Genomic DNA, 25,701 nt, shown 5'->3' on the forward strand with positions numbered 1-25,701 from the left:
TTTTGTTTTGTTTAGCCCATTTTCTACTACTGCCTGGTTTATTCCTCCCTCATTACTTTGGATATAAAAATGAGGGACATCTTTTCCTCTTGCTTGTAATTTAGGCTAAAGACAACCCAAAACCAGCCCCCAAAGTCACAGAAAAAACGACAGACTTCACACACAGTGCAAGACCAGAGATTCAATTTTATTGTTTCCCTATTGTGTATAGCTGTGCAGTCTGGCTGTGAGTATTGGATGTGGGCCTGGAGTTTGCACCGAGGATGTGACTCAGCAGTGCCAGCAACTCCAGCAACAACTAAACCTGGACCTTTGGAGCAAGGGCCATTTGCCATGAAGTCTTTTGCCCTTCAGTGGCCACGTGGGGAGCTCCTGTCAGGCTCAGCAGTAACAGCAGAGGCTACAGCACTCACTGAAGTGGCTGGACAGAAGCTGAACATAATGCACATGTGCTATAGGATGTGCACCAGAAGACTGAGACTGTTGCTTCTGCAGTGCAGGGTGGATGAGTGATATGAATGGAAGAGGTCCTTGTCTTCCTGACAAGGAAAACCACCTCCTTTGTGCTTGTATGTAGCTCAAGATACAACCAGAAAATCCATCATTCCTGGCAGAACATAGCATGAATCTGCACTAATTTTGACATTTTACACCAAGGCACTGCTGCATGGCTCAAATAGAATACCCTTCCCATGAGCTCTCAGATACTTGTTTATTGTAATGGCAGACTCTTGGAAGTTCAAGTTAAATCTGGATTACAGTTTTCATAACCCTTTGAGTGCCCTTCAATCATGCAAACAATAAGCAAACTAAAAAGACATGTCAGCTCCATTTGTTCTACCTCTTACCAGCACTCCATATGTGCCTTTCTTTTAAAAATAAATACATTCATGTGCTGTGTCATTAGAAGAAACAGTTTCCTATCCTCCCTTAGCTCTTTTAAAAAGTCTGGAAGATAAGAAGCTAAACAAGTTTTATTTGTTAATTCTCAAAGCCTTCACATTCCACATGGAAAGGTGGCTTTTTTTTCCTTGTCAGGATGCAGCACAGCCATCTTTCCATGCAGGGGAGGGAAATATACTCACCCTCTATTTTGGCACCGTTACTTTCAGGTTCTGTTTTAAGAACAGCAATGTAGATGCCTTAAAGACACCATAAATCCACCTCAAATTATTATACAGTTTTAGGTCATGCTGTTAAAATTACTAAAATCAAGGTATGACTTTAAATTTTGACAACAAAAATTGCTAATAGGAATTTATAACCAGAATTTAAACACAGCAAAGGAATAGTCAGAGAATTATAAAGCCACCTGCACAGACAAGGTTTGGCCCAGTTTGCTTGTCAAATCCGATTCTTTCACATTACAGCAATTCCCTCAGACTGTGTGTGGCTGCACCACAGCTCTGTCCAGTGCCCCAGAAGGGTTTTCTGCATTTGAGGCTTGACCACAGGCAGAAAAAACCTGCTGCTCTGCCTTTTCCCAGAACCATTGTTATAGTGGTCCATTGGCACTGCTGGATGCCCTGTGGATGGTGAATGGACAGGTTGGGGAGGGAGTGCAAGGTAGGTCAGTAGTGAGGGTCACAGTCCTCCACCAGGCTGTCGGTGATGTAGCTGCACTCAAGGACGTTTTCTACGTAGCTTTTCTCTGCAAACGTGTTCACTGTCCAGGGAACCACGTGAATTCCTTTTGAAGACCAGTGACTTATATAGTCCCTGCAAGGGATGAACACACTCTAAGAGGAGGTTGACACAACCACAGAGAGAAGGCAGACAGTGCTGAAGCTACATCTGGGTTTTTAGTCTTGCGTTAGTATGGCACCAAGAACAACAGCGTGTCCTCTTTTGCAACATCATCTTTTTGTGCTTTGTTATTGTAAACAGGCAAAAGCAACAGTTTTCCTCTTTGAAAGTAAACTCAAAATCTAACCTAAGATAAAAATTCAGATTAAAAAGACAGAGGCTTAAAATAATAAAATAGCATGGAGTAAAGAAACTATCAAAACAACCTTACCCAACACTAAATGGAACATTTTGATAAGCACATACTGTGTTAACTCCACCCTCTAATAGAATGCTAATATCTCCTGGTATATGAGCAAGCTTTAACACTTACTGAGAAACAAAATTTTTCTGTATGAGGAAAGCTGAATTCCCACACAATCTCCACAAGAAACTGTGTAGGCTCCAATCCAGAATGATATCCATCCCCACATAGAAGTAGTGTTTCCAGAAGGAACGGAAGCGGCGTGTCCCATCTCCCAAGTGACTCAGGTGCCAGGGCCGGTGTGTAAGTGCTGTCACGACCTTTCTGTCAGCTCGTCTCATCTGCAAGACCAAGGAGAAAAGACTGGAATTCATCCACAAGCTCAGATGCATTAAATACAATTTTTGAGATTTTCTCTACCAGAATCCTTCTCCCCTTCCTCTCCAGGTCCTTTTGTAACTATTTTGGAAAGCTGTTTATGAGATTTTAATTTTTTTTTAAAACATACTGAGTAAGCACCTGCTCTTATATTAAAAAAATTACACAGCAGTCATGCAATGTATATACTGGAATAAAATACATAGTAAGTAGCAGTGGAAATGACAATTAGGAAAGAGTTTTAAGAATAGTCTATGTTTACATCAAAATAAGAGGTTTATTTAGCAGGTCCCTTGCACACAGATACCTGGCCACACACCAACTGTAATGGCAACACACTTTTTCCTGCATTGGTTTCAGAATGGAGGGACTTAGAGTGGATTCACATGTGCCTTTAATGAGTAGACTGATCTAATAAGATTATGCATTATGCTTCATTTGCTTTTAAAAGTCTTGGCAATTTTAACAACTGAAAAGCAACCTGGAACTGGGAGTTTTATACCACACTGAAATTACCCAGCAGGACTAAAAAAATCCAAAATAAACTTTTAGGAAACATCACCTTATAAACAACATCTGGCATGAAGGAACAGACTATGCTGCTGTCATACAACTGTGGAAATTCCAGGTAGAGTTGTTTCAGGGCATCAACTGCCTACAATGAGAGACACACACAGGTGTTATATTTATACATACACTCATATTTACACTGCAGAGTCATTCTAGAACAATGCCCTTTAAAAACATTTTCCAGTTTTGTGTAGCAAGATTGAAATAGAAAGGGGGAAGAAGAAAAATAGCCTCTTGCTTATAGCAGTAACACAGAAATGACATTTTGTTTTTTTGCAACAGAAGTCCTCTTTGTGATTCTGTTTACAAGAAGCAGCATTCTCAGTGTTTGAAATACCCTTAAAGACAGTGTGGATATAATTCTGACATACTACTCAGGGTTTAGTTCAAGAGGGAAATGAATGTATTTCCATATTTTGCTATGCTAAAGAAAAAATTATTCTAATTTGCATAAAATGTTAATGACTGATCATCTGCATCTGCCTTCAGTAATGCCAATTACAGATCCCTTGTTGAAGGCTGAGGATGAGGTGCTGGCTCCCCCCAGCACAGGCAGCAAACTCAATTTGCTTTGTTTCACTGTGGTGCTGGGAGTTGAACATAACACTCACACACATCTTGTGCTAATTTTAAGTTGCAGCTTCCCAGAACAACTTCAGATGACACAAACAGCAGGCCCAGTCCCACCCATATTCAAGAAGGGTGTGTACCAGATGTATCAGTTTGAGACCAACACAACAGCAGGCTAGAAACCCACAGAAGGTGTGAGGGAAGGTGTCCTGATAAGTGAGCAGTACCTGATCTGCATGGCCTTTGACGTCAAAGTAGATTGTAAGGTTGTGACGCATGGACTCCACAACACCTTCTCTCAGGGTTGGTACCTTTTCACCTGGGAATTTGCTCCTGTAGAAATGGACAACTCACTGGAATGCAGTCAAGACACACGTGCACATAGGCACACAGGCACACATACCCCCAACCACAGAGCTGTTTCCTAAACACAGTTTGCTACAGTAGCACTAGAGCTGGGATCAAGTAGTGGCAGCAGTGTGTCTCTCACCCAGTAATAGACTGCACATGTAGAGGGATATGTACACATCTCCTTTTCCCTAAGAATCTCACTGATTAAATCTCACAACTAAATCCTTCCAAATTCAAGTTCTAATCTGATGCTCACCAGCCCCATGTTCTGCATCCAAACACTCACCTCAGATCTTCACCTCCTTCCCCAACTCCTACAAACAAGCATTCAGTCCCAACTGCTGCCTTCCTCCTGCTCTGACTGTGCTCCCCGGCCCTGAGCCAGAAACACAGATCCTGGCAGAACAGGCAAGACAAGCTGAGGATGCAGCACAATCAGCTTCACCCATCAATAAAGGATTCCTGACACGGTGACAGTGAACAACAGCTGCCCAGCAGTTGCTGCCTGTGTAGAAGTTCTCTCTGTGTGGCTCAGGTGATCACCTTTCCAGTAAAGGGGAAGATACTTTTGCACCCCGGACCCACAGGAGTCCATTTACAGGAGGCTGGAATTCCTTAATGCAGAGTCTCAGGAGCACACACTACAAGTTCTTCCTCTGAAATAGACTCACTTATGATACTGCAGCAGTTGCAGTGTTAGCAAATTTTTAGTAATGTATAAAAATATTTTCCCCTGCATGCCCCCAGGAAGGACCTAATCAGCCATGGGGGTCACAGTGAGACACCTCAAATCTGTCTAGCTCCTTTTCAACAGTATAAACATGATGCTTAGCATCCCCAAGACACAGTCAGTCAAGAAGTATAAGCAAATAAAATTAATTTTTGAAGCAATTCCTGGAGCCAATTTTGACATATCATGAAGCTCCCCACATCTTTAGTGTCCTGCAGTCAATTTAGGACAAGCTTTTGTAGAGATTGACCTGTTTCACATTAGATGCCTTGGAATTTTGTCCTTCAAAGCCAGTTGACTCTTCTTCACTGTTCCTATTGTAACAATGGGTTAGAAGATATAGTCTCATATGCTTCTATAATCAAAGTAACATATGGAACTAAGTTTTAAATTTACAAAAATTTTCATCAGTGATAGATTGAATCAATAATTCTGTTTCTCAAGAATGGTATTTTTCACTGTTCAAACTGTAATTTCAGAATAGCAATAGATCATTTACCGTAGCCTGTGTTTGGCAGATGCATTAAGCTTCCTAATTTCATCAAAAGTCAAGTCACACAGTCTTCCAGACCCATCAGTTGTCCTTTCCACTGTATCATCGTGCATTAGAATGGCAACACCATCTGCAGTAAATTCAACATCCACCTCAACACCCGCTGCTCCATTCTCAGCTGCCTTAAAAAAAAATTTTAAAAATCACATACACAAGAGACAGCTTTATATATATGATATAGGTACAGCTATAATTAGCTTGTGTTCTGGGAAAAAAAAAAAAATGTTATTTTCAGTAAGCTTCATCTGCAGAGCAAAGTAGGTTTTATCCAAGCCATTGTGATAGCATTCATAGATCAACAGAAATATAATCTATTTTAGAGATAAAACCATAGTGATAATGTTGGGATTGGGATTGGGACTGCTTCAGAATAAAAATGCAGAAAAGAATCCTGCTGATTCTGATGTAATAACCCTGGAGTCCTTATTTTCTAAAAAAGAAGGGAAGCAAATGCCTACAATTTACAAAATCTACAGGATAACAGCAAACAATCCTCTCTGAGGAAGAAGCAACCAGGCTGCCTTAGAACATTTCATATATCGTGCTTCTGCCCTGGCTCTTTCCCAGGGACTCCTCAGGAAAACACTCGAGTGAAGTGCAATCAAGACCAATTGCAATTGTTCCGAAAGCCAAACGCCCTCCTGGGAAAAGGTACAATGCACCAGAAAGACAAATGCCAGGTAGGCACTAGAGGTAATCCTCTCAGGAACACTGTGAACCCTGGCTGTGCCTTGATGCCTTGCAGGTGGGGCCGCAGTAAGTCATGGCAGGGCTGCACACAGTGAAGTTCTCCCAGTATCAGAGTTTCCCAGAACTCTGGATTCTCATTACAGATCTTCGAGGTTTAAAAAGCACAACCTATCCGAGTTGCTGTCCTCTCTGTGTGCTGTTGCTACATCAGCAAACAACAGTATTTCATAACTGCTGTACTGCTGAAATATCCATCAGCACCAAGGCTATAACAGCTCCCACAAGACTCAGATCTTATCTGAATCCCCTTGGGGCTGAAAGGACCGACCAGCCGCACGGCTTCCTGCGGATGCTAGAAGAACATCTGGAAACACTGAGGATGAGGGAGGCTTGGCGCCTGCAGGAAGGTCGCATCATCGAACACAACCCACCAGATCGTATCGCTGCCCACCGCACACCCACCAGGCCATGTGGGCTCCGCGAGGCCCCGCGGACCGTTTGGCAGCTCCGCCTCGCAACTCCACCCCCGCCCCAGGCCCCGCCCGCCCCCTGGGCGCGCTGACCTGTCTGATAGCCCCCAGCGTGTTCTCGGGCGCGTCGTGGGCGCCGCCGCGGTGCGCGACGCGGGCGGCGGTGCCGCGGGGCTGCAGGACGCGCTGGGCGCTCCGGGGCGCCGGCGGCTCCAGCGACAGGACGTGCAGCGCCACGTACAGCCCGGCCGGCAGCAGGCACGCCAGCGCCGGGCTGCGGCTCAGCGCCAGCACCACCACCAGCAGCGCCGTCAGGAAGCTCAGCAGGCCGTCCCCGTGGCACAGCATGGCCGGGCCCGGGCCCGGGGCCGGGGCCGGGGCCGGGGCCGGGGCCGGGGCCGGGGCCGGGGCCGGGATCAGGCCGGGATCAGGGCCGGACCCACGGCCGCCGCCTCCCCTCAGAACACAGGCGACGGCAACGCCCCGTGCCCGGCGCCAGCCAATCAGCACTCGGCCGTCAGCGCCCGCAGCCAATCAGCGCCCGCAGCGCCCGCCAACGGCCGCCCACCCGCGCTGGGGGCGGAGCTCGGGGCTCGGGTAATCCCTGAGGGACGGGCCCGGCGGCGCTGCTGGGAAACGTGCGGTGTTTCCGATAAAAGGGGGGGTGAGGTGATGGGGCGGGGTGTGTGTTGGTAAATGGCGGTAATGGGAGGGAAGTTCTGCTGTCCAGAGAGTCGCACAGCAGCTGTGTGTCTGGGGAGCGGTGAGGGCTTTCGCAGCTATGCTAGCTTATTAGAAACGTAGCATCAATTGTGTTTATTTTTCACTTAATTGCTGTGATTTTGTATGTATTGTATATCTTATAAAGCTGGCTGCCCACTCGTGCCTGCCCACAGGCCAGAGCCAGGGCTCAGAGCCCGGGAGCCACTGGAGGAGGAGGCAGTGGCCTCCTGCCGGGACAGAGGCTGGACAGGGAAGGTCACCTTTACCACCTGACACAAGGGTAAACAGCTGGAAAGAATCCGCAGGGAAGAGCAACAAGGCAGGAAAACAGTGAAGTGAAGGCTCTAGAAACTGGGTTTCTGCAGTCTAGACACAGAATAGCAAAGCTGAGGAAATAGCTTGTATTAGATTTGTATTAACATAAATGAGGACTTTGACTCTTTTTCCTGGTGTGCATATCTGTGGGAGAGAATGAGAAAAAACTGACTTTGTAGCGAGAAACTCTTACAGACCAGAGGCGGAACAGGCACCAGGCAATCTTCTAAACTGGACTTAATTTTTTTTAATACCTGAGGTGAATATTTGTCACATACTGTCCTAGCTGGTTCTGAGCATCTCAGATATTCTCTTCATGGTTTTCTGCTTCTGCCAGGTGTAGCTGAAGAAAAATCAGAGAGATAAATGCATATGCATAACAAATAATGGAGTGTCTAATTAGATGTCATACATATTTAAAAAATCTTTTGATAAACAACAGCATTCGTTAAGATTAAAGATGAAGATTTAAAAAAAGAAACCCTCAACAATCATTAACATATTGAAGAGGTAACAGACGACAAAGTTGTTTTTTGAAACGAGAATGACAGCTTTAACAGCTCTAAATACTCACTGGAAATTTGACGTTTCCATAAATTTAAATTTATTTTGCTTGGACTAAGTGCTGGCGAACAAGTGTGGATTTTCCTTCCACCTGACCTGCCTGTTGGGTGAGTGTTACCTGCTCCTGGACTGGCGGCTGGCTGCCGGGTGGGAGGGAGGGATAAGGTGTCTGGAATGACACCGGGATGCTGTCCTGACAGAACCTGTGAACAGGTGCTCATGTTTATCTTCCTCATCACAGCGTGTTCCATGAAACTGATACCTGTGGCGGCACATTTGTTGTCCTGACTATAGAAGGACTGCACTATACAAGGGCTGCACAGCTGTGTGATATTTAATGTGATAAAGCAGAACGGACTTCACCTGCGCTAACAGGGGAACTTGTCTGGGAGAGCTACGAGTGGAAATGGTTGGAAATCAGAGCAGCAGGATGGCGCTCCATCCCCTCTCATCCCTGTGAGCAGGGGCTGCCTTTGCTGGGCGCTCGCCTAACCACGGCAGAGCTGCCCCGCGGGCTCTGGTGTGTGAAGGGCTCTGTTTTGTGAAGGGCTCTGCAGACGGCGACAGGCCGAGCCGAGAGGTTTGGCCCCAGGTCGTGGGCCGCGGAGGCGGCAGCGCAGCGAGGGGCGGAGCGGGGCGGGGCTCGCTGTGCTCGCAGCGCTGTGGGCCCGGGGCCGGGCGGGCGGGCGGCGGTTGCCGGGGAGCGCTGGGGCAGCGCCGCCGCGGGAGCGGGGCTGGGCCGGGTTCGAGCCCCGCGCAGGTACCGAGCGGGGCCGGGGCTGGGCCGGGGTTGTGCCGGGGGCACAGGGGCCGAGGCGGGGAGGGCCGCGGGGAGGCGAGGCAGGGCCCCGGCCTGGGGCGGGCTCGGTGTCTCGGGGCGGGCGGGCAGAAATGGGCCGGAGCGAGGGAACAAAGCGCCGTCAGGCCTTACCAGGCGGTACTGGGCTCTGGGTGTTCGCTCCGGTGGGAGCGGGCAGTGTCAGATGTGTAGGCGCTTTTAGGGAAACAAGGCTGTAATTTATCTTTTTTTTTTTTTTTTTTTTTTTTTTTTTTTAATGGGAATATTGGCATTTCTTTATACAGACGAATGTATACTCCGTATCGGGACGGAGACTCACGGGAGTAAGACACAAATGCCTCTCAGCCCCCTAATCATAAAGGCTGTTCTTTCTTTGATACCAGCGCTTTTTTTCTCTTTTTTTTTCTTTTTTTTTTTTTCTTTTTTTTTTTTCCAATTCGGCTGCAATTTTATTTATTGCTTTTTTACATAGGATCTGTCCGATTGTTGTGGAAGATCTCAAAGGTTTAGTCTTTGATGGAAATTGAGATTATCTATAGCGGGTGTAGTTCTGTAAATCCTCGTTATCTCAACACTTGCTTTCTTCTCCACGTACCTGTGATCATCATTTTTTGCTCATATATGCAGATTCTAGTTTTATAGGGGAAAATAAGGAACAGCTTTGCAGCTTTTGTTAATGATAGGAACAAGAGAAATTGATTCGGTTTTCTGGTGTAGAATTTGTTTCCCAGAACACAGTGATACAGAAAGAGTTGTGATGTTGTTTTCCTTTCAAGGTCTTTGAGGTATATGGAGGAGTAACGTTATTATTCTTTGCAGCTTAGTTAACATGAAGATGGAGGACTATGAAATATTCTGTAAGAAGCATCTTTCCAGAATCCAAGAAGAGGCAATACAAGGAGAAACTTCTTTTACTGTTCAGCACAAAAATATCTCCCTCATTCATTTCTATGGAGTCCCTGTTCTTTCTCCTCTGGTAAGGCCTTTTTTCCCCCCCTTTCCTCCCTGGTGTGCTAACTCTGCTGTTGACACTAGCTTTGATGTGCACATGTAATGATTCTGCTGAAGGTATCTGGGTGAGTTGTCATCTGGCCTGCTGCTTAGTGTGTTCTGAGCATTCCTACCCTTAATCTTAAAAAGTAGAAGGGTAAAATATACTTCTTTTCCCCACATTGACTGCATTGCTTGCAATTTCTGGAGATTTGTTATCTTCATAAGTGGAGCACAAATGTTTGTGGCTTTCAACAGACAAATGTTATAGCTGGGCTTAACTTTACATAAAATCATAGTGACATTTCAAATACTGAACATGTGAGTTAGTTTAACAGTGTCAAAAAAAAGGTGAAACCAGGAAATACTGAGGTGGTTTAAAAGCCTTTAAGTAAATTTTTTTGGCATGTGTTTACATATTACCATAATGTATTTCTTAGGCTCATCAGTTATGTTAAGTCATTCTGTACTAATGCAAACAGAGCCAAGCTGAAGACTGTTGGTAGTTCCTGCAACACTGCAGCTGGCTTCTTGTTTGTGTGGTGAATGGAGAGAGACTCTAACAACGATGTCCAAAAATCATGATAGAAATTGCAGACTAAATGATAGATTGTCATATTCTTAATTTACAAATGGGTGGATATTGTAAAGTTGGGTAGAAAAAATGTCTGAATCCTGTGTCACATTGGTAATGTAGCATGTAATGCTCATGGAAATTTTTTGTAATGGACATTTTAAATTCATGTTCATTTGCACGTGTGCCAAGAAGGCATTTTGTGCATCTTCCCTTTAGAAAAGATATAATTGGTTGACAAGAAACTGGAATTTAACAGGTGCACAAAGTCTCAGGTGATTCTTCTAATTGTTTTGTTCTCTTGGGTTTTTTTTCTAATTTACTTCTGTAATTCTGCATTGAAATTTGCATTTAGTGATATAAACCATATTTCTTACACTCTGTTTTGCAGCTTAGCCTTGAAAAGAAAAAGGAAATACAGCAATATAAGGAGAAAGCATTGGACCTGGAGACCAGGAAACGGAACTGCCGGAACAGAGCTTTGCTGAATCGCGTTCAGGAGATTGTAGAAAATGTCCAGGTAAGTGTTAGTCCAAAGCCACCTCATAGCTTTACAGAAAACATCTGATTAGAGACATTTTGAGAAAGTGCTGGGGTTTAACTCTTATGAAATTAATAGCAGTTAACTCTCCACAACCGGCATTTGCTAGTATTTCATGCTGTGTGTCCTGATAATTGATTATTTGGTGATACTCTTTGTAATGGAGGGGACTTGCTTTTCACTGCTTGTTTTGCTATATGCAGAAGACAGACCACAATGTTGCTTTTGTAGCTGTGTTGGAATCAGCTAGATTGTAAGCACAAATTAACAAACCCCTGGTGTTAGAACTTGCTTTATTTGCAAGCTTACAGTGTAATCAGAAAATAATTAAAATTGCCATCTCAACAATTTGTAATTCTATTGTGTGCTTTACAGTTTTACTGCAACCATATTGTTTAAATTGAAAAGACTGTTAAATACATCTAATCAAGGAATTGTCCTTGAAACAGTTGTAATGCAGCCTTTAAATTAACCTGTTGCTTAAACAAGTACAGTTAACACTGAGTTTGTTGAGTTACCAAGGTGACAAACAGCACTACTTTGCATTGTTCACTGGAGTTTATGTGGCAACAGTCATCTGGCTTGGGGTTTGACCAGTAGACCAGGAACATACATTCAATACAGAAATAAGCAAGCTTTCTTTTTTTTTTTTTTCAAAGGTGACTTCTTGATAACTGAATTGCAGCACATAGGATAATTGTAGTGTGAAAATCTTTTTAAACAAAAGCTGGCTGGAAGTAACATGTAATTCTTACTTAAATAAAGTTTGTTTTTCAAGTACTCAACAAATGAAAACTCATATTTAGTTGTCTCTGGATTAGTAAAGAAATAAAAAATTATTTTATAGTCCACTATTTTTATTAGGAATTATGTTGATTTGTTTGTAGTTGTCCTTAGGTTAGTTTATATTTCTTGTTGAAATTTTTCAATTACATTTCTTATTTGATGTAAACATGTTTTCTTATTTTAAGAGAAATCTTGCAAGATATTTTGAAGGCATAAAATTATTAAATATATCCAAATTACTTTGAAAAGATAAGAGCAACTTTGTGTTCAGATACTTGGTATCAGTAAAAATTCCAAGTGGACCATCATTCAAATTTATATTTTAATTCCAATGACCTCTTTCTTATTGCAAAGAACTCTGTATTATTTGTAGGAAATCAGTAACAGTTGAACTGAAAATTTTTACTGGTTTTAAGATACTATTTATTTTAATATTTTTAAAATTTATTTTTATTACTTTTTTAAATTCAGGTGAAGTTTGCAGGAATCTGAGATTTCATTGAAAATTTTATTTTTTCTTTTTCAATTTGAATTTGTAGATGAAGAAGGGACTTAACATGAGTGATGTGAACGCACAGGAGGCTGAGAATTCTTGCCCTGACTCAGATTCAAAAGCTTTGACTGACTTCACAGCTCTATCAGATGTCAGTGTGGCATGTTCTCCCGAAAGACACCGTTCCACGGACCTGGAAAAGACACCAGAACTTGCACCATCAGGTACTGCAGGGCAGAGGACATCACATGTGACAGAAGTAGTTAAAGCAACAGAAGAAAACATTTCTTCAAAGCAAAGTGAGAGTCGCTTCTTGAAAGATGTCCCTTGTCCAAGGGCTGCCTCTCCTGACAAACTGTGCCACAAGCTCACGTCACACACTCTGCAAAAGCAAGAGGGACGAGCGGGGTCGCCGTCAGATGAGGATGTCCAAGATCCATGTGTAATGAGTCTTCAGAACCTGATAAAGAAATCCAGGGAGTACATAGAGAGAGAGCAAAGCAAGCGTGCCTCAAAAGGCAGTTCAAAGAGGAGCACGAGTGAAAGTCATTCAGATAAAGAAAATGACAGTGTTAAAACCACCGACTCTGCGAAGGAAAGAGCAAAGCTTACAGGCAGGAGTTGCACTGCTCAGACACTTGATAAACCCAGTCTTAATAAATCAAATACCCTTCTCCAAGGTGCCTCTACGCAGACAAATAACACAAGTATGTCCTCTTTATCCAGTTTTTCTAAAGTGGACATACCTACGAGAGTTGGAACGCCCCCTGTGGTGGATTCAGATTCAGACGAAGAATTTAAAAAGAATTCTGTGTTTGAACGTGACAGTAGCATTGTCAGGAGCCTCACAGGCTCCTATGCCAAATTGCCAAGCCCAGAGCCAAGCATGAGCCCTAAAATGCACCGACGGCGCCCGAGACCTTTATCAATGGGACACATCATTATAAATAACCCTGTGAATGCCTACGAGTTAAGTCCTAAAGGCAAGGGTAGAGCCATGGATTTAATCATGCAAGATATTGCAGATAAAAATAATGTGTCCGAATCAGTGCCAAAGTTCATGGTGGACTTCAATATGGTTTGCCCTGGCAGAGTTCCTGGTGTCAACAGGAATTCTTCGGGCCCTTGTGATGGGTTGGGGGTTGGCAAACCGAATCGCCATTCCTTTGGGCTCTGGGAAAGCAAAGGAATGGTGTCGGCTACCGTGGAAGGACAGGTGGTGTTGGACAGCAGAGGGCCATATAGAGTAGAGACCAGTACTAATATCATAGCTCCAAAACTGACTGAGCCGTGTGCCGTCAGCCAGTCTGCAGTAACACAGAAGATCCCAGCTGGGAATGAAGTGAAAGCGCCTGTTTTGCCAGAAAACACCAAATCTAATTCCGCGGTGGAACTCAATAAATCTTACGATGTCGAAAACCCGTCTCCGCTGCTAATGCAGAGCAAGAATGTGCAACAGCAGGTGGATACTCCAAATGTTTCCCCGGCACATGAGCAGGTTCCAGAAAATTTTGAAAAGGTAAAACGTAGACTTGATCTGGACGCCAACAACTGCCAAACAGAAACCAGTTCCTGTGTTCTGAGAGTTGGAATGGAAGAACCAGAGAAGCAGTGGTTGCAAGAACAGAAATATCCCATGGAATCAGTTTACATTACCCCTGAAAGTATGGCAAAAGGTAAAAGATTTCCTGTAGTTGAGGGTTACTTCTCAGTGCTGCTTACCTCTCAGTTTATAAATATTTTATAAAAGACCCAGTGATCATTAGTCATTAGTGTTTCTAAGTATATATGTATATAAAAATGGTAAAATTTTAGTGCATGTAAATTATTTTCAGTAACCTCATTATTCCTCTAATGTTTAATGACAAGTTCTGAAATTCAGCTTGTTGCTTGAGCCATTTTTAATGGCTACAGAGTGGAGTAATTGCTGTCTTAGGAGCTGCTTGGAGTCAGAAATCTGTAATCTTGGAGTCAGTTATTTGTAACAAATACTTGATTAAACAATTTATGAAGGAACATCAGCTAAAACACTGCGCATCAATTTTGTGGATTCTGTATTTATTCTCAAGAATATAATTTGACAGCACAAATACTTATTTCCCATTTGAATCTAGGAACTGGAATTTAGTTTTGCTAAGGAAGTTGTCTTATTCCATGAGGTCTTAATAAGACTACTAAAAGAAAAGACAGCCTGTGTAAATTAAAAGAAAATACCTTTCAATGGGTTGGAAATCACTATATAGTTATTTTCTTCAAATTCAAGACTCTTACATCTGTATGTGTCTCTACCAAATCAAGCTGAAGTGGCATAAATCATTTTATTTCACTCAAGTAAGTGTAACAATTCTTAGGGCTATTTTTTTTGTGTCCTTATTTTAATATATGCTGAGTTGGTGTTACTGCTGTTCCATTCACGTGCTTAGCCCACCAATATGACCATGCAAATATTTTGAAGGGCTGTAGTAAATTATGAGGTTCTTTACCTTACCTTACCAGTGGAAATTTGGTATCAAGGAAACCTGATATCAAAGACATCTTTAGTTTTTACTGATGATGCAAATTACTTCCAATAAAGGGTGTATGTCTCTGGCAAAGACCACATAGAAGTTATTTAATATTTGATTTCTTGTTACGTATTTTTTCAGAAGATATTTTGAAAACTAAAATGTTGGCCTTTGAAGAAATGAGAAAGAGACTTGAAGAACAGCATGCACAACAACTGTCCATTCTGATAGCTGAACAAGAGAGAGAACAGGAGAAATTGCAGAAGGTAAGGTTGAAAGGAAAAATTCTAAGCAAAGGTTGTGTGTTGTATGGAAGTTTGTCAGGAAGCAGTTGGGTTTAAATGTGTAATCTGTTGCTTTGCAGAGTTAGAAGATTAGTCTAATGGTTGAATCTTCCTTTTGTAGGAACTGGAAGAGCAGGAGAGAAAGTTAAAAGGAAAGAAGGTTACTACAACGGAAATAGAGATTTCCAAAGTGAATATTAACAGTAGGATGGAGTTGGAGTGGAGGAAAAAAAGTGAAAGTGGCTTGCTGGAAAGTGTGCAGTCTCAGCTGGAGACAGTCCATAACACAGACTCCACCAGCATTGGTAAAACTGGGAGGGAAGAATATAGATGAAGTGTTGTGATATATTTTGCTCTACAATGCTTGACTGGACTAACTGCCCCTCTGTACTGATAAGTTCCTGCCCCAGGGCTGGTCAGGATACAGGGACAGCTGCTGCCCTCAGCTGTGGACAGCACAAAGTCTGTGTTGTGTCTTTATGTCACTGGCATTTAGCACAGATTCAGCCATCCTCAAACTGTTCCTGTACTTTACTCGTTATGTAACTGTTTTAGGGTACATTCAGGGAAAACAAGCCAAGAATAAACTCTTTTGATCAAGGATGAGGATGTGGATTTGTGTCACATCCCAGAACGTTCATTCCCATGCCATGTAGCTGCACAGCAGTGGGCCAGGTGGTCACATTTGTGTAGATGGTTTAGAGGGGCTCTGTCAAGGGATCTTGGCTGCAAGACAGTGCAGCTGTAGCTGGTGGAACACCTCTCACCTGTTCCAGAACATTACGAAGTGTTTTGTTCTGTCTCGTGTTTAGCAAATCTTGCACGGAAATGAACAGAAATATTCAGGTTGCTTCTTGCCTATCATTTACCTTGTCAACAAAGCTGCTACCCCCAAGCTGAGTGTACACACAGACATAGTCATCACTTTATTGGCAGAAGTGTGTGTTGAATTCTGTGTTCTGCTTTGCATGCAGGTTTTGCTCATACAACACCCAACACCTTTTCTTCGACAAGTGAAACTTCATTTTTTCTCTGGGGACCATCAGGTAGTGGAGTCATAAAAACCTCAGTATCCAGGCCAACTAATAGAATCAAAACTAGGTGGTCTCAGGTAAGGAAAAGAAAAAAGATAAAAAAAAACCTTAAAAAACCCTTATGTTTTTCTAAGAGACTGGTAACTATAATAGCTGTGTAATAAGTCTCACAGAAAATTTTAGTATCCTTTCCTATGTCAACTTTGATTACATAAAAGAACTGTATAGGATATTTTTCTCATTCATATATGTAAAATAATCATATAAAAATATGTTGCTTCTTCTAAATTACAGCGGGTACTTTTGGCCCAGCCAAAACTTTATTAACAGCTTGTTTCTTACTTGAGAATTTCTGTCATGTGATTGATGTTATTTGAGAAATAATTCATAATTCTTGCTTTTTTAATCAAAAGTTTAGAAAATGTTTTTCTTTTAAGGTTCTCAGTCCAGAGATACAAATGAAGTTTGATAAGATCACTGCTGTGGCAAAGGGATTTCTCACTCGTAGACTCCTGCAGACAGAAAAACTGAAACATCTTAAGCAAACTGTAAAAGTAAGATCAGCTTTTTGGTACTATACAGCCTCTCCTCCTCTTTGTTTCTGTTCCTGCCTTCAATTGACAGATGAAATCATGCATTTTCTGCTTTCAGAAGAATTGGGGAATGTCTGTGACGTGAACATGTTTGTGTTGCATTGCTTAGGTCCAAGTCAAACAAAGAATTTATGTCCTGTGTGTACTATTTGTAATAACTGCCTTGTTGTGAAGGATTGTGCTTGGTGCTTTATCTTATTTTCTCATCTTTCCCAGGATACTGTGGAGTTCATAAAAAATTTTCAGTCTGAAGCCCCATTAAAAAGGGGAAGTGTGTCAGCACAAGATGCATCCCTTCATGAAAGAGTAATGGCTCAGGTGACACAATTTAAACATTTTTTTTTCCTTTCCTAGCTATTCTGCTTTTGCAATATAAATACCTTAAACCTTGATAGTGATTTTGTTTAGAGTAAAAAATTTTAAACTATGGCTGTGAAGAGAAGACTCCATTTTCGTGCTGATACAATGAGAGATTTCAAAATTACGAAGAGTTTTGCTTAGTTTGAGAAGAGCTTGATGATCAAAAGCATGGGCCTGTTCCCTCAACCAAATATTTTATTAAAATTTTAATTGTTCTTTCCAGCTGCGAGCTGCTCTGTATGACATCCATGACATCTTTTTTACAATGGATGCATCAGAAAGGATGAATATTCTGCGTCACGATCGTGAAGTTCGGAAAGAGAAGATGCTCAGGCAAATGGTGTGTTATGTTCCAGAGAGTGTAAACTGTCTTAAGACTGAGTCTGAATCATTTTACATTTAAGAGATTCTTACTTGCACTGTAAAATATTTCTTAGATCTAAATTGTTTATGCTTTTGCAATTAACTTTCTTCAATATCTATTTATTTATTTATTTATTTATTTATTTAGGATAAAGTAAAGAGCCCAAGAGAGCGAGTGACACTTTCAACAGCTACACAGAAATCTCTGGACAGGAAGAAGTACATGAAGTAGGTGCTGCTCTCCCCTTGGGATTGGGGGGAGGGAGGCAGGGTGCAAAATGATGAGTAGGAGACATAGGAAATAGTTACAGGAAGTTTTTGGAGTAACAGCTTTGCAAGCTAACATCTCTCCTAGAATAAAAAGCTGTCCAGGTGTTTGGAGTCTTGCTAGTAGTGTTTTGCTCTTACTTTTAAGAGACTTCTTGTTTGTACAGGAGAAAAATATTTGTTCTAAGTTGTGCATTTATGCTAGATTCCAGTGGTGGGTGCTTAGTTTGTGGTTGAATTTGGAAATTGTAAAAAGTGCTGCAAGTGATTTTATCAGTTTAAAGTGCCTGGCAATACAGACACTTGATAGAGTATCTCTAGCAAAGTTTTTTGGGGAATGGTAGCAGGCATTATCCTGCAACACAGTGGGCTGAACAGTTGTGTTACACTTGCTCCTACACTTGAGTAAAGAAGTGATAATCTGTAGTACTGCTCTGACACATGTAGGTGTAGATCCTATTGTAGGCATTCTCTTAGTGTTTCTGTTCAAGGCCTGGATGATGAATTTTTAATTGAAATATGTTTCAATACTCTTGTTTCTCTAGGGCTTCAGAAATGGGAATACCAAGTAAAAAAATAATCATAAAACAAAAAACTCCTGAAAGCCGGTGGGTGATGGTTACTGGTATTTGGATGCTTTTAAGAAACTGTGATTTGATTTTGTGATCTGTATTTCTGGTTTGCCATCAATCAGCTCATTTCCTGGTATTATTATGATGGGCAGTAATGAAATCTGATTGAGCATGACCTAAGAAAGGTGTTTATTAGCTCGTTAGAAAAGATTTGTTTTCTTCAGAGTCAGTTCTAAAATTTTATCTTCAGAAATTATTTATTTATGGCTTTAAGTGTCTGTGCTCAGGGTTAAGGTTTTTCTTTGAGATACACTGTTAAGCTTCAGTTTGGCACTACTACTTTTCCTAATACCCTTTACTTTGCAGTGAATCATTGATAATGCTTATCTTTAGGAAGCTGTCAGGAAGGAAGTGGCTCTCTGTGCAAGGAAAATGCTTGCTCCTTGATTGTGTGATTGTTTGCTTAGATCACAGGAATTAGTGTGCAGTACATGCTGCTCAGAAAGATAGCAGCTACTCTTTTATGAGGCCTTTCTGCACCTTTTTCTAGTATAAAAAGTCAAATACCTGGCATCCCTTAAAAACAGTTTTTGTCCCATGTTTACCCAAAAGCTTTGAAGGCATGCTGTCTACTCATGCAGTTCAGTCTTCAGGGACTAGTCTGACTCAGTCCTTTTTTTCCTGTATGTCCTTATCAGTGACTAGGAACACAGGACACTGTTCAAGGAGTTGTACCTGCACTTTTTTTTTTTCCTTTCTTTGTTTTAAATAGTGGAAGTAGTAATCCTGTTCTGGAATTTTAATTCCAGCCACTTTACCTACACGTCATGTGCATTACAAAACCTGTTAGCCTTGCTGAGATTTGTTGTGTGAAACATGATGCATAATTCAGTATTCCTTATGAGGTTTTTATTTTTAAAGGGAAAAAGCACTAATAAAGGTTTGTGTTTTAACAGCATACTTCAACCAAACCAAGGACAGAATGCCCCAGTTCATAGACTGCTTTGCAGACAAGGGTAAGAGCACAGCATGTTTATAGCCTAAAGATGAAAGTAAATGCAAAGCACAGGAGTACAGTGATTGCTCAATAAGATTTACACATACTGGTGTAACTGTTGTTCAAAGAAAGAATAATTACTTCTCCCAGTATTTTAAGAGGGTGATGAAGCTTCGTTTGACCTTATGCTGCAAGAAAATACTTAATGTTGTCACCCTCTTGTGTATGTCTTCATTTACACTGTGTTCCAACATTTCTATTTGTAACATTCATTCCATGAAGCTTTGCTTCCACTTAATGAAATATGTGTATTTTTATATGTTGACTGTAACGTCACAGTGTCTGAACAGAATCAGTTTTTTGAATAGAGTTTTACAAATCCATTCATGGGGAGATGTTTTCCTACTTAATGTATCTATGTAAGACATAATAATGTTGATAGAAACTGCACACTTACTCAGGAGGAGGCTCTGTGGGACATTGGCATGGAAACATTTCTACAAACAGTTTGATAGTGTCTCATGTTTTTCTATACAGCCTTTCAACTTTGTTGCAAGTGACTTATTAACTCTTTTATATTTAATTAGAACCTTTAAGACCTCAGTGAATGGGGTTGAGCAAAATAGAAAGAAGGCCTCAGAGAGCAGAGTGTCTAACAAGGCCCTTTCAGGTGTGTAGAAAATCGGTGCTTGGATCTTATAGTAAATAAGTTACTAGTATCTAGACAAAGTAAATGGGCAATATATTGTTTTCCTTTCCTTGCGCACCTGCTTTGCTGTGTCTTAAATCTAACCTATCTCTTCAACAAACACGGACTGGTAACTAAACCATCCACTTTCAGATTCTATAAACATAGTGTATAGAATGTGCTGCACAGCTCATTTGCTTTCACTCACCAGATGCCCAGTCATAAAAGAGGTTGCCAGACATATTCACTGTATCTGTTGAGAAACTGATTGTAGTCAAAATAGACTTGGATTAGAATCTCATGTCATTTGAGTAGTCTTAGTTCTGTAGACACGTCTGTTGAAAGGACAGGAAGGACAATTCCAGACTCATCAGTGGGTGTTCAGTCATCATACAGTCCTAAAATTATATATATTACTGTAGCATCTTGCAGGATGTTTGAGTCTTAATGACCTGAGTTTAAAAGTGGAGTATTCCTCTGCTTGCATATGGACACAATTGATTGGTTGTCTTTTATTAAAAATATTTGATAATAGTGCTGAACCTCTCTGTTTTCAACCTGTTCAGGCATGAAGGGAATAAAACATTATGAAACATCTTATACAGTTTCTATTTTTTAATCAGTTTGTAAATTTCTTAAGTGACAAACCTCAATTGATGAAAAGGTAAAGTTTTAAAGGTTTTAAAACTGTTTAAGATCTGGATTACTTTTTTTTCTCAAATGAGAATATAAATATACTCTATATAATGTATAGAGTTTTATGCTCTCCACAAGGCAAATATAAAAATTGGGAATTTTGGGGCTTAATGAGGCAAATGTGTAATATAGGATTTTGACTGTTTTCTGTAGTGATCTGAATTATCTTTATGTATTAAGTATCAAACCTTTCCTATAAGGGAAATTCTTATTCATTGCTGCCCCAGAACAATGCTGGGAAGGAGTATCTGAACGTTTTAGTGCAGTGTGTTTTACACTGTTCAAATGTGATGTTTTCCCAGATACTACTTCGTGAAGTCAAGAGAAGTGGCTACAGAAGGATGTATAGTAAGGCAGTATGCATATATATATATATGTAACATTTTAGAGAGAGGGGAAAATAAAATAGCAAACAATGAGATGATAACCAGAGTTTAATTTATTTTTCTGCTGTCAATTCTTCTGACAGTGCTGTCACCACTAAAGTGGAGCAAGGCAGTTGTTCTGTTGTGTTCAGTGACACTGCAGAAAAATTAGCAAAAATAATAAATAATCTCCCTGAAATATAAAGAAGAAAATAAAGTTAGTGATATAATTTTAGCAACCAGAGGTAGCCATTAAGGCAGGTTTTCATGTGCAAGTTTGCAATAATGTGTGCTATTAACTAGTAGTTGAGAGTGCTGAAGAACAGGGACTACACATTACTATTCATTTAGTACAAGTAATGTAACCTATTTCTAAAGGAACACTTAATAGATGGGTAAAATGTGAATAGTGAAAGGTCTGGCAGTATGACTGCCAATTAAATTGTGCTTATTAGAGGGGCAAGAAGGGAAGGAGGGTTAGTAGAATACAGGTGCTATAAATATATTCAGCTTAGACATGAGACAAATGCTCTGAAGAAAATAATAATATACTCATGTGACTTTTTTCTTCATTCTCCTCATTGTTGTTTTAAATTCTGTCTGCAAAGTGCTTTGTAGCTTTAATACGACTGCGACTGGTTGTTGTCTTTTTCTGGCAAGAAGGCATTTTGTTGAGGAATCAACTGGCAATCCTAAATTCAATTTTTGTTGTTTTTTACTCCTTCAATCCAAAGGTCTGTGCTAAAGACAGAAGTACAAACTTGTGGATCAGTGAAGAGTCTTATTTGCTGATTATTTTTTTTTTTTAATTTAATTAGTTTAAATAGGACCAAGATGTTCAGTCAATTGCCTGCAAGCCAGGCCAGGCAAGCTGGCCAGGCCAGCGCATTTAATGGGGTCTGATTTTGTTAGAAGGCAGGTGGTTGAAATCAGGTTGCTCCTACAACTAGACCCGTTCATCTCCTCTGTTTCTACCTGGTTTCTTCTGTGGAAAAGAAATACAGGGCATGAGGCATGTGGAGTATTTGGGTGGTGGCAGCAGTTGGCCAAGCGTGGTCTCTCCCGCACGCGTGTGAGGCTGAGCAGGGCAGTGTGAGGAGGTGTGTGCTGTGAGGTGTGTCACTGTTCAGAGCAGCACTTCAGGAAGCCTCAGACCTGCTGTGTGAATAGCAGGTCTGTCCTTTGTCCCAGGAGAGAGGCCTCATGTGATTGCCCCTTGCCACTGGAAAAGGTTGGGTGATAATTGTATTCAGAAAGACTGTCACTTTTTTAAATGAAATTTGCCTTCTGCAGTTCCTTAGTCTAGATTGCTGGGGGTTTTTTTCACTTCCATATACTATTACATAATACCCTGTTATTTGTGTGAGATTTTTATATAGCTTGGAGGCACTTGAGGCGAGTTAAGGGATAGTGTTAAATCTCTAATAAAGCACCATGCCTGTCAGCTTGGTTGTCCTACAAGATCACAGGTGAGCTGAAGAGTCCAGCACTGGAGAGTGCTGGGCCAATGAGAATGCCTCTTATGTATGGGAACCTGTTGAGGTGTGAGGGATCCTGCTGTGGTGAGGTCTCTGGGCATTTCCAAAGCTTCTTTGCCCTGTGCTGACTGTAGCCCTTGGACACCAAGAGTAACTGAAGAGCCCAAAAAGGACTGGCACTTCTTTGTCACATTCATTTACTTGCCTGGTAGTCATTTCTCTTCCATGGCTGTCTTCCATTCCCACCGCTCTGCACCCTGTGGTACAATTTTCACTGCTGTGTGTAAATGTTTGCTCACGCTGCTGCACACTCTGGGTAACTGCTTGAACCTATTGAATGCTGAGTTGTGCTACTTTTTAGCAGCTTGCAGTGCTGAACCCTTATTACTGGAAGACACTTGTGCTATGCATAGTACAATATGGATTTTTAATATGTGTATGTATATACTTGTTCCCTGTGTAAAGACTTATTTATTATTTTTATACTTGAGCAGCCTTCCTTTTATAAGGGCTCTGCTTGATGGCCTTATTCATACTGCACTTCTAATTCTGGTTGTCATACTGACATATGGAAACCTACAACTGTTTCTTGGTTTAATTAACGTGGCAGCTGGGGAAAAGGAAAGTTATTTTAAGTATTTGATTTGTATAATATTTTTTTAATTGATAGATTGTTTAAAAGTAGTGCTTGGCATAGTTAAACTTATCAGCCACTTAATTATTGTGTTGGTGATGTGACAGTTCTTTTAAAAACGTATCAATTGTAGTTGTAGATGTTTTAACAGTAGCAGAAAACACTTTGGAATAGTTACTGCGGAAGGCAGTGCTATAAAGTGTCATAACTTTCAAAACTATAGATGGTTTTTCTAAGGCATTTTGAGTGTAATATTACGTAATAATATTTTAAAAGTAATCACTGTATACATACTACTGCTTTAAAAAAATTGTCCTAAACTTTTTCAGCTATTTTCTTTTGATAATCCTCTTACAAAATCCAGCACTATTAATTGTAAAATGGTAATGTTTCTGCTTATTTTTAGGAGCATATGCAGGAAGAACCCAAAGAAAGAAGCCAAATGTTGTGACAATTTAAGAAGACAGCACTCACTGGGATAAACTGACTGTTTTTTACTGATGGCATTCTCAGCACTGATTTTAAATATTGCATCTTCTTTACGTATATGTATATTTAGAAATTATAAACCTACTTTGTCATTTTCAGATGACACATTAATACAATCATATTGAAGTAATAAAGGACTTTGAAGTTCTAATACTTGTGGAAAAATTGCATGTTAGAACTTATTATATGTTAATACTAGTGTGTACACATTCATAGTCTTGTTTATTTAAAGATGACCACAGGGCAGCATGAAGGTAATTTGTGACTTTTTCACACTTTCTAATTCTTGTGTCTGATATATGCTTTTTGCATTGCTTAAAATTGCAATTTCTGTGTATGATTGCTACCACAAGTAAGTCATAGGTATATATTTAGTTTTGTACCATAAAGTTAAAACAGCTAAATGGGAAAAAAACCTCCAAACTTAAAAGTGAACTCTCACATCAGTGAATTTGTCACCAGCCATTTTGAATGTACTTTCTGTATGAATGAGATTTACTTCAATTGCAGTACTAATGACCTAAAATGTTTGCATTTCTGCTAAGCCAGAGAGACATGGATCCAGATTCAGTGCTGGGCAGATGGACCTACTTTCATTGACTAAACCAAAACTGTGCATTTATACTTGTGATAGATCAAATCACCACCACCAAGAGTCCTGGGATTTTTTTACCCTGATGTCTACTGCATTTTCTTATGGAAACAACATTTGGCCACGATGGAGACATGTATGTATGTTCTACAAAAACTCAAGAAGGCAAGACTTTAATTGTTTTACTGTTTCAGACTGAAATAGTAATTTCAGTCCATAATAGTAATTTGGATATGTTACATTTCATTGATGACAGTTGCAATTTTTCCTAAGCAATTTCTCTTCTACCGTGATCTAACAGGCCCTTGTGCTGAATTCATGATTTGGGGGAATGGGGAATCCCTACCAAATCTTAACGAAATCTTTCATATTTATGAATATCTAACGTTAAATGATCATGCTCATGTTTTACCTTGGTCTTCAAACTGATTGGTATTATCCATCAACTTGAGGGGAGCATAATTCTATACCTGCTTTTAATGAACTTGAGACATGAGGTTGATAGTTTTAGAGAGAAAAGCTCTGCTTGTGTAACCTCAGTAGTAGAGAACTGAGTGCCGGAATGTGAAATAGGTTATATTTTGTTATTTCCCAGTGTTGATATAACATACTAACTTTGGAGGCTTTGTAACGTGTTGACATGGATATAAGAGAAAAAAGACTGAAAATTTCATTGTATTAAATAGTCAACATGAAAGAGGAACATGGTGAGCATGGTGAGACGAGGATGGTATCTTCATGGGTAGTGATGAGTGGTTCGCTTGCTTGTGGCACCAGTTATAGCTTTTATCTGCCACCAAGTCTGTCCTCTGCAGATAGTGACATTGTTCAAAACAGGTGTGTTATACTATGCAGTAAGTTACCCAAATTGTGTACTTGGAAAATGGCAAAAATGCTGCCCAAGCACTTTGAAGAATGACACTGCTCAGTGACTCTCTGCTGTGGTGTTTATTTGAAAGCCTGGAGCAGGAGGCTCCCCTAATGGTGTAAATTTTAAGTTTTCACCAGTGTAGGACCTGCCTCCTTTTTTCAAATGCTGTGGTGCTTTAAAATCTCAGTTGTAGTACAGAAAATGCCCAAGGCAAGCTTCCTGCTCACCCAGTGGGCATCACAGCCCTGTTTTGGTTCTCAGCTTTCCTTAGGAGTGAAATACATTGCAACAGGGGAAAAATTAACAATGGTAAGAGTAACCTGTGTCATAGGAGACAAAAGGTGCTGTTGATATAGGATTGATGTTTTTAAAGAATGTTTTATGTGGTGTATTTATTATTAGCAGAGGCACTATGTTAATGCACAAATAGGTTTAGTGTGTTAGTAGAAAGGAATGTTTGCTTTCTGCTTGGGTTTCACATCTAAACTTCTTTGTCTTTAAGCATGCTTCCACTGTATTAAAGCACTGTAGCACAAGGTGGTTTTTTTTTTTTTGGTTCTTTTAACTTTCATGAGGCCTTTCTCTTGGCAAGTGCCAGACTTTGGTTTTGTACCTGATGTTTTGTATTTATACATATTTATCTTTTTATTTTGTGTGAAATTGTGATACCATTACAAAAGTCTATTTATTTTTATACTTTTATTTCGTTTTTCACCAGTCTTTCTTTTTACTTAAAGCATTCTGCACAATAAACTTTGAATCTTTAACAAGAATTGCTTGCCCTTGTCCTTTTCCCGTCGCTCCCCGCCCGCCCTCAGGCTCTCCCC

General features: G+C 40.7%; 2 protein-coding genes across 14 annotated transcripts; one reads left to right on the forward strand and one right to left on the reverse strand.

The window, feature by feature from the left end:
* Positions 1 to 166: 166 nt before the first annotated feature.
* GDE1 (glycerophosphodiester phosphodiesterase 1) lies at positions 167 to 6,830 on the reverse strand. 4 transcript variants are annotated; one of them, XM_032703753.1, is made up of 7 exons: positions 6,697 to 6,807; positions 6,396 to 6,659; positions 5,089 to 5,264; positions 3,736 to 3,841; positions 2,931 to 3,023; positions 2,120 to 2,331; positions 167 to 1,719 (listed from the first exon to the last, which is right to left on the reverse strand). In XM_032703753.1, the coding sequence occupies exons 2-7, from the start codon at positions 6,648 to 6,650 to the stop codon at positions 1,572 to 1,574; spliced, it is 990 nt and encodes a 329-aa protein (XP_032559644.1). In that variant the 5' UTR covers positions 6,651 to 6,659; positions 6,697 to 6,807; the 3' UTR covers positions 167 to 1,571. The 4 variants fall into 4 exon arrangements, with proteins under 4 accessions (XP_032559644.1, XP_032559646.1, XP_032559645.1 ...); XM_032703755.1 differs by having other exon boundaries at positions 6,691 to 6,785; XM_032703754.1 differs by having other exon boundaries at positions 6,396 to 6,665; positions 6,697 to 6,765.
* Positions 6,831 to 6,929: 99 nt separating this feature from the next.
* On the forward strand, positions 6,930 to 25,647 carry CCP110 (centriolar coiled-coil protein 110). 10 transcript variants are annotated; one of them, XM_032703737.1, is made up of 18 exons: positions 6,931 to 8,011; positions 8,146 to 8,484; positions 9,176 to 9,245; positions 9,523 to 9,679; positions 10,659 to 10,787; positions 12,134 to 13,763; positions 14,733 to 14,857; positions 14,997 to 15,180; positions 15,850 to 15,986; positions 16,347 to 16,463; positions 16,719 to 16,820; positions 17,086 to 17,202; positions 17,374 to 17,453; positions 18,038 to 18,100; positions 19,021 to 19,080; positions 19,649 to 19,731; positions 20,748 to 20,801; positions 23,329 to 25,647. In XM_032703737.1, the coding sequence occupies exons 3-17, from the start codon at positions 9,220 to 9,222 to the stop codon at positions 20,759 to 20,761; spliced, it is 3,024 nt and encodes a 1,007-aa protein (XP_032559628.1). In that variant the 5' UTR covers positions 6,931 to 8,011; positions 8,146 to 8,484; positions 9,176 to 9,219; the 3' UTR covers positions 20,762 to 20,801; positions 23,329 to 25,647. The 10 variants fall into 10 exon arrangements, with proteins under 10 accessions (XP_032559623.1, XP_032559628.1, XP_032559627.1 ...); XM_032703736.1 differs by having other exon boundaries at positions 20,748 to 20,793; XM_032703732.1 differs by lacking the exon at positions 20,748 to 20,801 and having other exon boundaries at positions 6,930 to 8,011; positions 14,736 to 14,857.
* Positions 25,648 to 25,701: the final 54 nt, after the last annotated feature.

This window comes from Chiroxiphia lanceolata, chromosome 16 (assembly GCF_009829145.1).
Source record: "Chiroxiphia lanceolata isolate bChiLan1 chromosome 16, bChiLan1.pri, whole genome shotgun sequence".
NCBI lineage: Eukaryota > Metazoa > Chordata > Aves > Passeriformes > Pipridae > Chiroxiphia > Chiroxiphia lanceolata.

Coding starts and splice junctions, on each gene's coding strand:
- CCP110 (XM_032703731.1), top strand. CDS start 9,220: ATGGAAATTGAGATTATCTATAGCGG. Junction 18,101..19,020: donor CAAAAAACTCCTGAAAGCCG/GTGGGTGATGGT, acceptor GTGTTTTAACAG/CATACTTCAACCAAACCAAG. Junction 19,081..19,648: donor AGACTGCTTTGCAGACAAGG/GTAAGAGCACAG, acceptor ATATTTAATTAG/AACCTTTAAGACCTCAGTGA.
- GDE1 (XM_032703756.1), bottom strand. CDS start 6,650: ATGCTGTGCCACGGGGACGGCCTGCTGAGCTTCCTGACGGCGCTGCTG. Junction 3,842..5,088: donor TCTGCCAAACACAGGCTACG/GTAAATGATCTA, acceptor CCATTTCTACAG/GAGCAAATTCCCAGGTGAAA. Junction 3,024..3,735: donor TCAAAGGCCATGCAGATCAG/GTACTGCTCACT, acceptor CTCTCATTGTAG/GCAGTTGATGCCCTGAAACA.